We start from the raw sequence: 16636 nt of genomic DNA on the forward strand, positions 1-16636 counted from the left end.
TTCTGCCCACAGCTTCATCAAGTGCACAAGATGTTTCAAGATCAGAGAAGAACGCTTATCTTCTTTTTAAAGGCACACTATCGCTGGTACGTAAAACAGCACCAGCCTTCTTGGGATAAGATACAACCTTCAAATAGTGCATGCAGTAGAGACGAAAGACCAAAGCAAAGTCAAGCAGAACAAAGCAATTACCAAGGTGGAATTCTGCCAGCAGAGAGTTTTCCCTTCTGCCCTTCACACAACAATCTATTTGCAACTGAAACTGGATTCTTGATTCCTGAAAAGAAAAATTAGCAAAAATTGGGAACAAAACATTAAAATATTTTTCCACGTAGCATTGCAGTGTTCATTTTGGCAGTGGAAGTCAGCTTCCTTTAATGTCCATGGCTTTGCCAATTCATTAAGAGACACCTTGTGGTCTTATGCTTCAATTTAGTAATGACTTCATCAGTTTTTCTTTCACAAGTTCTGTCAGTGGTTACAAGGCCTTCTAATCAACAACCTGCCTCCCCCTTCTTTTTTTTAAAAAAAAAAAAAAAAAAAAAAAAAAAAGAAAGAACCATATTGAAATATTAGAAGTCACCTCCCACCACAGAAATCTCAAATTAAATCTGTGGTATTCTACAGGCCAAAGCTGTTTTATGAGCATTAATTTTTCAAGACGGAAAGAGCTTTCCAGAACAGGAATTATAGGATTCAGGCTTAGCTTTCTCTCATTCCCTCATTTCCTCCTTCACCATGGTTGGAAGGATGCATTTTGTAACAAACAAGCCTTGAAATACTTAATTTTACTATTTATTTTAGATTTAGATTTATATCTACATGAGGAAGTTATTATCACGGTTTAGAACTATTCTAGGATAAAGAACAAAGGTTGAAATGTTGTCAGAAAAGCTACTCAATAATAACAGTTAAGGCTGTTCAATATATTTATGATAAACCTCAACAATTGCTATTTGGGACTGTATAACTGTATTTGTTTTATAATTATATTATAATGAAAAAAATCTAGAATATACAGAAATTTTATGTCCCAAGCAAACAGCTTGACAAATGAGCAGCTGTGCCCATTCTCCAGAATACATGAGAGGCTTCGGTTTGCAGGCCAGCACCCTGCATAGCCTTTTGATAATACAAAGGAAATTTCGGTCCCTTAGGATCCTAATTTGGCCAACTTAACTAAGTGACCAAAATATCAATTCACCTTATGATTGAATGATATACCAGTAAGTTCTTCAAGGAGACAGAAAACAAAAACAAATATAAAGCCTAATTTAAATGCTTGTACTCTTTTTTTTTTTTTAATAGTTGCATTTCATTAGAAAAATGTCATTCTACAAATCCACCTGAGCAATCCCACTCCCGTTGTGAATACTGTATAGTATCACGCAATTGTTCTGCATCAAAGGATTACCAGTGAACTAATAAGACAGCATGTAACACAAAGCAAATTAACACAAAACAGTGTTTCTGGGAGCAAGAATGCCTCCTTCTCTTTTAAAGGGGGCAGAATTTATTTAAACGGGGCTGTATTTACAATGCCCCTTCCCCCTCTGAAAAAGTAACAAAAAAAGAGCAAAATTGATCTTTGCACTTAAATCAGTAGTTAGCTTTAAAATACATAGTTAACATACCACTCAGTGCTCCAACTGCTCCAAAATTTAATGACTTTCCATCCATTATACTGGCATCACATTCTATCTCACCCAGAAGGTTCAGGTTAGACCCCAATCCTGCATTTGTAAAAGGAGAATCCTAAAAATAAGAACAAGACACTATAAGGCCACATCCATAACAGACTAAATGAAAACCTTTATATAACCGATCTGATGACATGGATCTTGGTACAGTGTATTTTCTTATTCTAGTAGTTTAATCTTTCACAACAAAAACAATAGCAATTTGAACAGGGTACCTCAAACTACTATCAGGGATACCTTACATCCTCTATAGGGTGTGATATATCTCAAGTGTAATAATGAGCTAATATAAAAACCAATCACTCAACAATCTAAGATGATCAATTACATGCAAGCAAAAGCCTTACAACACAAGTGAAAATCTCTTCCTCCCTCCCCCAAAATACACACTTCATTTGGTCCCTAACCTGTCAGTTAATTTAAGTAGCATCTAATAACCACTGCATAGACCACAGTCTACCTTTGAAACTCTTTAAGTATGACACAGCAGCAATCAACATTCTAAGCCTTTGATTGCAGCTCAGCACACAGAAACTAAGAATTTGCAACAGTAACAACTTACTTTGGAAAATATCTATTAGATTAGCATAAGGCCAGTCATTACTGTGATCAGGAAGTTGAACAAAGACATATTTCACAGAAAGTACAGAACAACATTCAATAAAGTAATTAAAAACTAACTTCTCTTTTATAAGCACCTTCCGTAGCTTTTTGGAAAGTCAAGGTCCTCAAACAAGTTTTGCATGTTAGAATTAAAACCACCCATTTTTGCCCCCCCATTTCATCAGAGCATCCCCATGACTTTAAAAACACAAAGTTTTAAAGTAGCACAGTTCAGGAGTCTCACTGGCAGCTCTATGTAACCCCCCCCCTTTCTAGATGCAAGCACAAATGGAGTACAGCACAAGGAAAGAGAACAGCTAAGAACAGCCAAACAGTAAAATTTCAGAGAGATGCTGCATGCTTTCAGAGTTTCATACCTGTTTTTAGTACAACAGCATAAAAACCTGATGTGACAAATAAAACGATTCTCTAGACGACAGGTGAACATGTCAATGAAATTAGATGGTCATACAATTACATGTAACATAAGCAAGCGGGCAATCTACTGGAAACAGCTCAAAGTTCTGTCTTAAATGTTAAGTGAACCGGTTCCTTTTTTGTATATATTAATTTGTAATGAATACAGGGAAACGAAAGACAGAGAAAACAGAAATGAAAAATAAATTTGATGTCAGTAAGTCAGTTAGCAGAAAGTTTTGTTAACTTTCAAATGAGCAAGTAGTGAGTAAATTCACAACTTGTTTTGCAGGATGTTGATTCTAATTCACCGAGACACTTAAAGTGTTCTTAGTGTTTGAGTCATCAAAATGCTATCTTCTGGAAGAATCATGAATATATGATTAATACATAATCATGAAACAGACTGTAATCTCTCCATATTCATTCTATACTATTCATCTTTATTTTCTGCTTTTTCCTTCTGCATCCAAGAAATAGCACAAATTTTATCCCACTTTATCCCATACCACAACAGATCCTCAAATTCACTGTGTATAGTCATTGTGTTCATTTTGACAGCTATGGCTCACAGAAAATAAGTAAATTTGAAAAGATTTTACGTTTGCGTACAGAGCTTTTGCACAGGGCTTAGTGCACAGAGAATAAGTAAGGGCGGGGGGGGAATTTGATTTTTAAAAGGCTACCAAGATGATGGCCTTGAAAAGGTGGAAGACTGCAGAGCAGCTGCTGGCTTAACCAACTTCATTGCTCCCCAGGCTCTACAAGTACGAAGAAAATTAAGTCACTGAAGTTTAGAACAAAAGGAGCAGAGAAGTGATGGAAGGAATCTGAATGTGAATGGTGAAAGGTACTTGGAGGAAAAAGTAAAAACAGGAATGCATTAGGATGAGCTTTCTGCTAGTGCTGTCCAAGTTCCTTGCCCATGGGTAATCAGTCTGCATAGACCTGCAAGACTGGAGACAAATTTCTAACGTTCTGTTCCAAAAACATTTGCTCAGAGCACTATATTCAAAAGCATTAGCAAAGAGGAAGAATTTTGTGCTCTACAGATCTGTCACTGCCACAAAGCAAAGACAGCTGTTATCTTAAAAGCAGATGTCATGGCCAAATAAAGGGAGTAAGAAGGACCCATCAGAACAGAAGTCCTAGTAATACTGTCCAGAATCCTTCTGCAGTCAAGACATAAAGCTCTCTACCATCTGATAAACATAATAATCAAGAGAGGGTAGGGAAAAAAATACAGAATACAGAGTGGATCGCACTAGTTCACTTTATTTCTAAAAATCTGGATGTGCCTGATGCTTTGTCATAGCACCTTCACTGGTACAACATCAAGGATGCACCAAGAGACAACTTATTGGGAGAATCTCAAGACAAAGGGAATGCCACCTGCTTTTCCCTACAGAATATTTATCAGAATACTACGGAATATTGGATAAATAAGAAATCTACACCAACAAAACTGCAGATGTCTCTTTGGTGGCATAACTCCCTCATTTTGGGACTCAGAAGGAATCATACCAGTACAATCAGTTGCAATACGAGTAAATTCTCCAGTAAAGAGAAATAAATACCAAATTCCAAGCACTTGTTCAAAATTTCTGTGGAGCTTTACAATCAGACTGCACTCAATTAAGAAGATGGTTTCAGAATTGCCAAGAGGAAGATGGTCTACTCTAACTTCACAGCTCTGAAAGATGATCTGATAACAGCTTTAGACAGTGCAGGAACAGGGTGTGAATGCACGGAATTTCTGATACCTACCTGAATGTCTCTGAGATGAGATATAAAGCCTTTGAAATGAGGCAGGGAAAAACCTTTATAAAAAATGGAAACAGAAATTCACACCTACTTTTTGAATAGGCAAGGACATGAAATACACCACATAAATACATCTCTCTTTGAAAACATGAATCTCTGCAAAGTCTGACCAAAAGATTTCAAGACTCTGATATACAAATGGAGAAATACAACTTATGAAAATTAAGGTGCATTTTGACATGAAAATGCAAAACCTTCAAGGAATGCAGAAACATCATTAAAACAGATGTGTGCATGCTTTCAAAGGGAGAAGAAAATAAACTGAGCTAATTGAAGTAGTCTCTTCAAACACTTAAGCCAGAAAAATGCGGTACTGCAACTATATGACTACCATAGGACGGGTAAGAACCCAACCAAAGCACGTATCCAAGAAGAGGGAGGAAGGGAAAGGAGGAAAAGATTGATAATACAGAAACTAACTACAGGAATACACTTTTATTTAAAAGACAAGCAGAGATCAGCCTTTATATTTCTAAGGAGACTGAAAAAAGACAAGAAAGCAAACTAAGCATGAGCTTTGCATGTTAACAGCAAGCCCTACTACCATAGAAAAGTAAAAAAGAGAAGGGAAAAGAAACAAATGTCTATTCAAAGCATTTTAACAAAACATAAGCTTTCAATTGTGTGAAAAATACTAGACTACCTGGCAATTACTCCACCACTGAAGTATCTCTAACTTACAGCGTAAACCTGTAGCAAAGGAGATAATACAAGGCTTTAAGACGTGAAACAGGAGTTTCATTCTCTCAAGTTAGCACATCTTGTAAAAACTCTCAAGCTACTGAGGTATAATTTTTATATTTAGAATCCTTTTTACTTCAAGATGTATTTATAAATGTTGTGGCAGCAAATACAGGCATGCTGAAGTTTCTAGCTGTGGTCAAAGTTGGAATGCTTGAAGAAGTTACTCAACACTATAACACTAATAGTCCTGAATTACATCTAGGCAAATAGTTAAAATGCTCTATTTTCAGCATCGTTAAAGATCTATCTTTGATACAGTTTTGGCCATGGCTTATTTGCAACTTTTAAAAGGGATTACAAGTCTACAGGCATTTCTTTTTACACACTGAAATTTTAAAATTCATTTTTCTGAGGGAATTTAAGTGACAAGAAGCAATAGTCTACAAGGATGAGTCACGTCCCTTTCAATTAAACCAGCAAAAACATTTTTAAAGAACACTTTTGTCCCAGATTACTGTTAGCCGCTCTGCTGCAAAACATCATAGTATTGCTTTTAACTAGAATGAACAACTTCCAGTTCATTACCCATTAAAATTTCATCTACGGTGACTCCATTAATACAACAAGGCTGCTGGCATTGTGCTTTCTTCTTTAAAGAGAAGTCCCTGGGACTAAGTTGTTTTTTTCAAAAAACTTAGTTACTATAAAATTAATAAACAGACAAAACCAAAAAACAATTCAACAAGAAACACGTTCTTTCAATGCAAAATTTTGCTGACAGCCACACAAACCCACTGCTTGAGTATTCTAACAAGCTCAAAATATTCTTTGCATTGATCCACAACAACAACAAAACGAAACGTAGACAAAGTAAATGGAGTGATTTCAGTTGCAAGGATATTGAAACTCGAAATGTGATATCTGCTTCCCCACCAATCATATAAATTTCCAATTTAAATGATGTTCATAAAGAACATTCTACTAAAGTCAGATTAAAGAAACAAGTGATCTACACACAGCATTAATAAACTTAGAAAAAGTTTGAAATCTTCAGCATTTTTCACAAGTAACTTATGTTCTTGTCTCCAAGTCTTGTCTCTACCTGAAGAGTAGACTTTCTGAAGTGCTCTATACTCAGAGAAAAGCTTGAAATTGCACATTGTTCTCACAGCCAGCCACAAATGTAATCAGCATGTAGTTTTGTTGAAAGCTGCAAGTTTTAAGGGGGGTGCATAGAGGGGGACCTCCTCCTCTCCCAAAAAAAGCTGCCCAAATCCCTTTGTGTTTCAAGAGAAACTCAGACTTCATATGGTGGCTGACAGTAAGAGTGCAAAAAGAAATGCTACTGCGATAATGTCTATGTAGAAGCACCCAGTGTAAATGATAAGCCTTACGAAGCACCTTGTCCAGACTCATTTTGTTACCAAAAGCTGAAAGAGGCAGTATGTTCATTTGTTCCTCTGCAATGACAGAGTTCACAAACTGGAAAAAGTAACTGCCTTTAATCAACTTAGCAAATACAGCTGATGCTTACGAAGACCAGCACGGTTATTTTAACAGGATTCTGGGTCAGCTGCTCGTTACTTTGCAAAAGAAATCTACCTTTTCTCTAGTTAACTATTAGCACTACTATCTTAATCACAGAACAGTCATTCACTTGAGATTCATATAGTCCAACAAAAAAAGGCTGCTCTTTCTCCATTTAGAGCCTGCAAAAATAAAACAAAAAACAGACAGCATACCACAAGCAAACTGTCAGTTTGCTCATAAAAGATCAAGAGCAAGTCTTGCGCCTCAACAAGTCTTTGAAGTGATGCCTCTTGGATTAGCTAAAATTCTGTGTAATAGGAGTTGTGTAATTGAGCGGAACTGAGGAAGAAAATTCATCTTTTGTGACACTTCCACGAAAAGATATTTGTGCCTTGCAAAAACTACAGATTTTTTGGAATACAGCACTGAAAATCCTAGAGAACTGTAAAAGTGATTAAATATTTCAGATAAATTCACAACAAGGTGTTCTACAGTACCCAAAATATCAAAAAGTTACAGACAGTACTCCACAATGGAACCTGTTGACACATTATACAAACTTTTGTTGTTCTGTATCTTAATCTGTATTACAGTGACACATGTAAACAACCATTGTTTTCATACAGATTTTTGCTATGTATTTGCCAACTAAAAATAAGAAAGTATTTCACAAAGTCCCTATTTTTTCCTGCATAAACAAAAAGGGTAGTGATAGCTCATTAGAGAGACAGCCAACACACAAACCTATATTTTTACCGATAAAATTTTGCAATTGATGAGAAAAACCATTCTGTTTGCTTTGTTGACTTGTCACATGCAGTTTCTGTTTTCCATAGAGCAATAAGACAAACATCAGAATTAAAATAGAAGATGCAGCTCCAGAAATGACAGAGATGTCTGGAGGTGGTGTTCAGAATGAGATATGAGTAGATACAAATCTTTCAACATTTTGAAAGCTGACAGTCTAACACTTTGGAATTTCTCATAGCAGATCCAAAAAACTGCCACTGCAAAACACACCATTTTCTGTTTTGAACATACTTTGATTTTTCCTCAATGTAACTGAATAGCTACATACTTAAATTTAAAAAAAGCCCAAATCGTAAACCTAATATTCTTTATCCCAGTAACAGAAAGAACAATCCGCAATTCAGAGGTTATATAAATCACTTAATGAATAAATGGAAGCAAATAATTAATGACAGCAAAATAAACTGAACAAAATAATATTTAATCTTAAAAACAGCAAAAAGGAAAAAATATAGAGTTTGCGCAACAGCACACATAAAAATACTACCCAAGACAATTATAAAACCAAAAAGTGTAATGATGGCACGCATCACCAAGACAGATGAGAAAAAAAAGGTTGCTGATTGGAGTAATCTCATAAAAAGGTTTTAATTTCATCTTAAAGCCATAACTTATTACACAGATGTCACTTCAGAGTATTTAAATCTACTAAAGTAAAAGAAGAAAAGTCTCTTGGGGATGCCAAAAACAGTGAAAATATTTACCCCAGGCATAGCTGCCAAGAGATACATAGCTGTTAAGCTTCTTAAAATATGTTTTCTTCTGTGTAGCTCAGAAACATGATAAAGTCACAACATGAAGTAGATTTTTATTTTTTTTTTCCACTGAGGAGGGAATTGACACACTAAACAATCTTGTGGAATAACAGCAGCCTCAGTTAGTTTATGGAAGTGCATTATAAATACTTCCATTAGAGAGATACACATTAGAATATAGCTAGGTGGAAACTAAAGGTAAGATAACACATGAAAGCATATTTGAACACTTCAGTGAAGCCTGAAAGTACTGTTTAAAGCCAGGAAGCTTGCCGAGTTAAAAGTATGACCAAAGTCTTGGCTCCTAGTCAGCATGTCTAACACATATTAATGTACCTCCTGCCTTACACTACCCCTATCAAGTATGTTAATTAACACTTTCCCAACGTATGTGTAAGCAAATCCACGGCTAATCCTCTCAGAATACTACCATAAATTCCAAACCCAGGAAATTATTTTTACAGCACAATGCTTACCTTGCCTTCCTTCTTCACTAATAAAGTTGGAGAGGAAGAAGCAATTATTCCTTACAGGAGAAGAGGAATACCTGTTTCAGTCATTACTGCCATGAGGGATTAGTGGATCTGGGACAATAACCAAACTGCCTCATTTATATCCCAGACATTCTCTTAGCTTTACACTCTTCTACATTATTTCATAGGGACCCTCCACTAAAGTCAAATGCTGTAAAAATTTCACCACTCCAAAGACACTTTTCCAAAAACCTCAGAAACAGCTGCTCATCTCCTTATGATTATCAAGACCTTCTACCTTAATTAACAAGTACCATTTTGAAATAAAAGCATTGCTTGTCCTATTCTTCTACACAGTTTGTCATAAAAATCAGGAAAACAAAGCATTATCTTACACTTAAATTACATTTCTCTGAACAGCCTGCTTCTAGTATCTCATCCTACCAGAGATGACACAGAAACAAAGTAAAAAAATGTAAGAAAAAGCGCCTTTGGGAACTGCATTAATTTAAGCACTTAGCAAAAGTATGTTGTGGGACAAATAATAACTTAGAATTCCCACTCCATTTTCCTATAGTACTTTAACTGGATGGAGAGACAAACAGCCTTAAATTTATGCGATCACTTTTGTAGAATGATCTCACTTTTATAGAATTATCCCAAAGAACTAAAAAAGGCATGAACAACACAACTCAAGAAAGCATACTCAGAGACAGTTATCTCAATTTAATTAGTACAGGAGAGTATTAATAGGACTAATTAACTACATCTAAATTCTTTGGATTGTAATTTCAAGAAATAAAAGATAACTCAGTGTGAGATATTAATGCAAACAAAAGGAATGAGGACTTATTCTAGAATTTCTAGTTAACATACGCGACCAGTAGCAGGATTTTTTCCCCCATCTTAAAAGCAGAGCCAGTGCAGTCCGCCTGTAGCTCCATAAGTCATAAATAATGTTCCCTACAAAGTGTTCAATAAGTCTTTAATGACTCTAGCTATTCTTGAAGGTTAAAGACTATCTGATAAGGTACACCTAAGGTGACAACCACAATTGCACCAACGAGGCAACTTTTATTCAGCTTGCATTTTTAGAAAGTCTTTAAATAAATTTACTCCAAAATACAGTGGAAAAGCAAAAGATAAAATTAGCATAGCTTACATGTCTATGTCTGCACAGGTAACTAAATATAAGACACAAAAATGGAAACCTCAGTAGATTTGCAAGTCGAATCTATACCTTCCCACAGAAAAATCCAGCAATATGCTTGAGAGATGTAATTACTACTAGTCAGAAATTCGTACCTCTAATTCTATAAGTGCTGCAGTCACTGCATCTGTTGCAAGAGCACCAGCCTGTAGCTTTTCAATTGCCTGTAAAACAGAATGTTTAATTGATGATGAGGAAATTCTAATATTCTATGACTAAGCCCTACATTTTCCTAGTCCTACACAAAACAAACTCTTCACCAAATTAGTTTAAAATGTAAGAGGACTTAAAAAGAGGCACTGGAAACAGTCAGCATGCACCATGCGAGGGCAGATCTGAAGGCATGATTTTACTACTCAGACATTGGGACGCTGCATTTAGTAGCAGATTCCCACAGAGTCAAATTTATAGCAAAATAAATTCTTATACCCCAAGTGTCCTCAAACACTTAACGTTTCAGTCAAGAAGTTTCTAATTTTTCTTCCAAGATTCAATAAAAACCCCTAGTACCATATACGGCAATTGTCAGGAAATTGAATAGAATCTACAAGTAAGCTCATTTAAAAGCCAACAGGCAAAACCAAATAAACCTAGACAACGTTATCTTCAAATTATATACACACACAAAAAATGAACTTCAAGAGTCTAATATTATTTCTTAGATTGATACTGGACAAGACCTTACAGTCGGGTTCTCGCAGGGAACCCCAGAAAATGACTATAGCTGCATCTTCAGTTGCAAGACAAACCTGCAACTGTTTGTTGTTCGTACAAGTTATTTATGTTGGCTACCTAGCTTAAAGAACCTCAAATTAGACTTAAATTCATCAGCGAACAACCTTTTTTCACGCATAACTAGCTGGAAAATTAATACCATCAGGGCTAATGCTCAACTTTAATGAAGTTAGTGTTAAGTTTGGATGATTTTTGAGGCTTCTCATTACAAAATTAAATCGGTATTAGGATTGAGCAACATAACATAACTGTAAAATTAAGTGATAATTATCAGAGGCCCAACTCTGAGACTCTTCTAAAAAGCCTGCCAAGCTCCCCAGCTCCTTCTCCCTGGAGAAAGCAAAAGGCATTAGAAATTCTGGAGACAAGTCTTCCAGCTTCTCATTCAACACTTAGTAGACAGGACTTGCCAGTTCCAGAGCTAAGTTCTTGGAGGAGATAAAGAGAAAAATTAATTTAAATGGAAATAAAAGTCTTGCCATTTCTCCCTTTCCAGCTTTGGGAAGAGGGTTTTGATTTTTTGTTTTGTTTTTCCTGTTTCTACCTCCCCTCCTATTAAGAAGTTAAGAGCTATCAAGAAGAAAAGAATTCTAGAAATCCCTGTATTCACAGCAATCTGGATGCTAGAGTTTAAACAAATCCAAAGAGAACGGACATTGATGAAAGAAAAATCCAGACACCATATTTAGCTCCAGAAACCCCAGAGCCTCGGCAGCATGCAGGAAGCTGTAGGAATACCACGTAGGTACAACTGTGACCATCTCCTGTTCCCCTGCTCTTCCTTTGGTGTCTGCTATTTGCCAGCACTGATGAGAACGTTGCTGCACCTCATGGCCATGCACTCCATTGACTCTGTATCATGTTAACTGTTGCTGCTTCAATTTAGCTCTAGAAATGCATACAGCCTGAGTAGCTAAACCCAGATATGCCCATTCATACTGAAGGGATAACACTATATTTCTTCTGTACCAGTACAAGCCTGGGGATCTGGTAAGACATACCTTCTGACAGGCTCTTTTGCACACATGCTTGTATTCTTTAGCTTTGGATTCGGAATGATAACCTGCACCTACAATCAAGGCAAAAGGAAGAGAGATTATACTAACTGTCAAACTACATACTATAGTTTGCACAAAGGACTAAGATACAGACAGATACAGCCTTCCTTATTCTAGATTACAGTGGCATTTCATTCTTGATATCAATGACTGACAATATTATGCATTCCAACATTGATTCAAATATACTCAGCAAAATATAGGATATAGAGCATACATGCAGAAGCATACAGGTAAAAATCTTAGCATCATACAATCTCTTTGTATAAACACTCTGCAAGAGATTCCAGTTTTCCTCATTCTGGGAGGATTTTCAGCATGGCTTTTTATGTATTGCCCATTATTGGGCAACAGCCTTGGGTTTAAATCAAACTCCAATTTTCCTCTTACCACCGATTCGCAAGTTTGCAATTACCATTCATCTTCTCCTGTTTATGCTACGTTTTTGGAGCTCATTACTCCTGTTTTAGAACCAGGAGAGTTCCTGGCAATAAAGATCGTACATTTTTTTTCATCTTTTTCTCTTTTTCAGTCTTTATGTCTATCCTGCTCCACCTAACCATTTTGCCCTGTTTTTCAGCCATTGCCCCCTATTTTATCAGTGCCCACTATTCAACCAAATACAGCATCAGAAAAATAGCACACTGATATTTACATTCTAGCTTCTTCCATTTTCCTATTTTCTGAACTTGAAAAATGTGCTTGTATTTATCTCACCTTCCCTTTCCTCACCTCTAGAAAAGTTAGCTTTGACAAATCCTAATAAATTAAGTTTTAACACTGCAAGTGAAAGAAAAAAGAATTTTAAACAGAGTAAAGTAACCCAGTAAAGGACAACATGTTGAACAATTCTATTTGCTCTTAAAACAGAAGACTAGGGTTGTCAAATATCAACCCAGAATAAGTTCTTTGAGGCTTTGGGGTTTTTTTACCTTCAGGATTTTATAAACCAAGTAGCATGTTGGTTTTTCAAATATTTTAGGTGTCACCAGGCTACTTTGCTCAATTTCACCTCATGTCATCACATATATGCTAAAAACAAATGTATGGCCAGATATAAGCATCACTATTATTTTCAAGATTAACAGTATTTAAGAAAGAGCCTATTAGAAAAGACTTTATGAACAAGACACACATCATTTTTGTATTACATTTGAGTAGATGACCTCTTCATTACACCTGGAAAAAATCAATAGTAATCACTTAAATATGAACAATATAAAAATATAGACTTGAAGGAAAACTGTCAAAAAGGATAAAAAAAGTGAAGTTCTGCAACAAACTGCCTAAAGAGGTTTCAAAAAGTCTTAACTAGACAGTCCTTACAGACAAGCTAGACAAGAAACCATCAGTAATGAAACAGCTATGTTTGATCTTTCTGTAGGGTAAGGAAATAGCTTCAAAGATCTCTCACATTTTGTAGATTTCCCAAGCTTAGCAGGTAATTAAGGAATTTGACATCTTACAACCATTTAAATTTAGGGTTCTTGTTTGGGGTTTTCTTTGTCGAGGAGAAAAAAAACCCCACACGATTCAGAACATCCAAAAACTTACATTTTGATTAATAGTTTCCAAGATCCAACTTCCAGTCAAACTCTCCACTGCCAGATTTACATCCAAACTTAATGTCACTTCATTAACATAATAGTTCAGTATGAAATTTTAGTTGTTATTTAGTTTGTATATGCACTATTTCCATTCCAGCTGTTGTGCTTCTGCATCTTACCTGCATGGACAAGCACAAATCCCACTCGTTTCCCTCTTTGGGTTTGCTTTGTTTCGGGCTCTTTGACCACCACTTTTACAGCTGTAACCTGAGACGATTTGGAAGGTAACACTTCTACTGAACTTATCCCCTTCTCCATGATCATACATTAGGATCACCATCTTCTACTGGAAAAGAGCATCCTTCCATTCAAAAATAAACTCTGGAGAGGAATCATCCTAAAACCAAATCACATGCATACATTAGATAGATAGTGATTTCAAAAGACAAATTTCATACAAATAACTTCAGAAAGAACTTCTGGAAAAGAGGTTTGGAACAAGGAGAGCATGCCTCTTGAAAGAAAGGCTTCTAAGTTCTTCCTCTTCCCTAGCTAACAGTATTAATGAGAAGTAAAATAATCAAAGTCCATGTTGCAAGTTGAAATCAGCCTTTTCATTACGACTTAACTTGATCCTAATAATCTTTCAGACATTGCAGGGAATAGTTATTCTAAAGATTGCCCATGAATGAGAGGAAGCTGCTTTCCATGGTCTCCTTTTATTCAACGGTACATCTTACTTCTCCACCCATTATACCTCATGCCTAACTAGTTTTTAATGTGATGGTGCTCCACAGCCACAATCTTTCCTTCTTGAAAGTGTCATTCCCTGCTTGTGTGGAAAGTCCTAAGCAGCACCGTAGCCATGCTGGCAAAAGCTGGAAGGTGCTATATATTTTTGCATGGCAGAATCTCCTGTCCTCAAATCACGTACTGGCATCTGCCTGTGTGATTTTGTGTCTACGTTTTATGTAGGGGGTATAGAAACCCTGCCTGAACACAAATTCAACAGTCATATAAGTTATGAACATGTGCTCCAGAGAATCGTAGCACATGAGTAACATTTAAAGATGCCATACCTTTTCCTTTCTTTGCAGGAAATAGCTGTTTAAGATCCTATAATGAACTCCTACTCTTACATACCTTTTCATCCCTTACCCTTATTATTCTCCATTAATTTGCAAGGGGGAAAGAAAAAAAAGAAATTAGCTTTTTTATGACAAAGTATTTCTAAAAAAATGGCAAATAAGCCTAAAGCAACGAAAGAAAGCTTGCCTACATAAGTGTAAGGATCACTACCAAGATTATTAGTGAACCATAACATGCTTAAGTTGATCTCAAATAATTTAGTAACCCTATTTGGCTTTGATCTTAACCCTGAAGTGTTTATAGAATGTTTATAGAAAGTTAATGGGAAAATTGTCAGTGTTTTCTAGTATAGGAAACAAAAAAGCTCCCAAGTTAAAGTACAGAACAACATATTTTTCAGGAGTCAGAAAACAAATTTGGTGTATTTGCTGTTCCCCTTACCCACAGCCTAATACATGTTAATCCTGACACAATACTGTTTCTCTAGTTCAGCAGGTAAAATTAAAACCAGAGATAATCTACATGTTGAATTAATTCAGGAAGAGAAAACGCATATAGTGTTAATGCATGAATGGAGAAAACCTCTGTAACATATTAAGATATTCCACTATGATGTCTGTCACTCCTACCACCTCGAAAAGGACTACTTGTAACCTAAGAATACTAGAAAGTGAATAGAAGTGAAAAAAATGAGATGTTTAATACATAGGATTCAAACCACAGATTTTGCAAATGCTATATGGCTTACTTCAGTAATTAAATACCACTTTATTTAAACAACCAAAACAATGCAAATGATGTTTAGCAAGATTCAGCACTGGCACAGAATAAACTTGCTGGTTTACCGCAACCATCCTTTCAATAATGAAAATTAGCACAGCTTTCTAGGAAGTTACTTATTTCCGCTCATTTTTTCTTCAATGCTAAACATATACAGGTATCTTCATACGTTTTTAGATTTATATTTTAAAATTAAATATTAACTTCTTATTATCGTTATAATTATAAATATATATATTTATAGAAAATGAAACACTACTGCAACATACAGACTCTACAGAGAGAAAAAGCGTTTATGGACTACATCTAACTGTAATGATCTCCTGCATAAACTTCAGAGGTAAAATTGAAGTCTTTTTACTTTTACTTCTTTTTTGCTAATAATAGCTAAGAAAGCTCCAGGTCACAAGCTGAAACACAGTCTGTCTGCTATGAACTCTGCTTTCCTGAATCTTATTACCACACAGAGTGTCATTACAGCAAGACGCATGACAAAGACTTAAGTAAGACGATAGAGGAGCAGATAAGGAACATATATTCTTGCAGAAACTGAAAAAAACAGTGTGCTGCTCGGGAAAGTAATAACAATAGTAGTTAAGTTGCTTTTGAAAATGAAGATACAAGTGACACTTAAACTCATAGAGTAACTCCAGACTGAAGACTCTGTTCAGGCCTTTACATACACTTAGGTCTGAGGATGTGTTTATTTTTACCAGCCAATGTACAGCCAACCTATCTCAGTTTACCTCAGTTCATAACGCTTCCTTCACATCAACTCAATTTTGTCAAACCCCTCCCATCTCAAACTGTTCTACGAATCCTTTCCAATTTCACTCAGAAACCTGCTGCTTCCACTTGCTAAGCTGCCGTTGGACCCAACCTTTCCCTTTCTCGCTTCTTCTATGATTTACCTGTTCTCTGTCCTGGCTCTCACGCATTCATCACTTTCAATCTTATCCTTCCTCATTACATAGTTCATCTGTACAGCTACACGGAAGAATATACTCTAGTTCGACTCCTGCAGAAGATGAACCGTAATGATTTTACCACAGTAGCCCAAAGCACTTATTGCACTGAAAAACTAGTGCTGAAATCCTACACGGGCACTCAGAAAAACGTAAATAATCGGAGCCTCGCACCCAGGATAGAAAGAGTTACCCGGTCTTGCAGCATGCTTGCCATAGACGCTACCCTACCAGCCGGGAGGTGCCCCCCAGCGCTGCCCCCGAGGCCCAAAGCTCTGCCCAGTGCTCCCTGCACAGAAACCAGTGCCGCAGCGGGACGAAGGGGCGGACACACCGAGGCCCCCGTCTCCCGGGCGGCCGCCAGGAAGAGTTCGGTTCTAAGAGCCCTGGGGGTTTGACAGTTCGAGGCCTGAAGGAGGCTCTGCCCGGCCCCCCTCAGGGAAGCCAACGGCCGCC

General features: G+C 36.5%; 1 protein-coding gene across 2 annotated transcripts in view; it reads right to left on the minus strand.

Moving 5' to 3' along the window:
* The window catches only part of TASP1 (taspase 1), an 85459-nt gene that overhangs the window by 68466 nt on the left and 357 nt on the right, over positions 1–16636 (minus strand). The window contains exons 2-7 of one of the 2 annotated variants that reach the window (XM_063327835.1): positions 16127–16233; positions 13526–13743; positions 11743–11810; positions 10102–10170; positions 1635–1755; positions 193–277 (exon numbers count right to left, since the gene is read on the minus strand). In XM_063327835.1, coding sequence (XP_063183905.1) covers positions 193–277; positions 1635–1755; positions 10102–10170; positions 11743–11810; positions 13526–13670 — 488 coding nt within the window. In that variant the 5' untranslated portion in view covers positions 13671–13743; positions 16127–16233. The remainder of the gene's footprint in view (positions 1–192; positions 278–1634; positions 1756–10101; positions 10171–11742; positions 11811–13525; positions 13744–16126; positions 16234–16636) is intronic. The other variant, XM_063327836.1, reaches the window with a different exon arrangement.

The sequence above is a fragment of the Chroicocephalus ridibundus genome, chromosome 3 (assembly GCF_963924245.1).
Source record: "Chroicocephalus ridibundus chromosome 3, bChrRid1.1, whole genome shotgun sequence".
Lineage (NCBI taxonomy): Eukaryota > Metazoa > Chordata > Aves > Charadriiformes > Laridae > Chroicocephalus > Chroicocephalus ridibundus.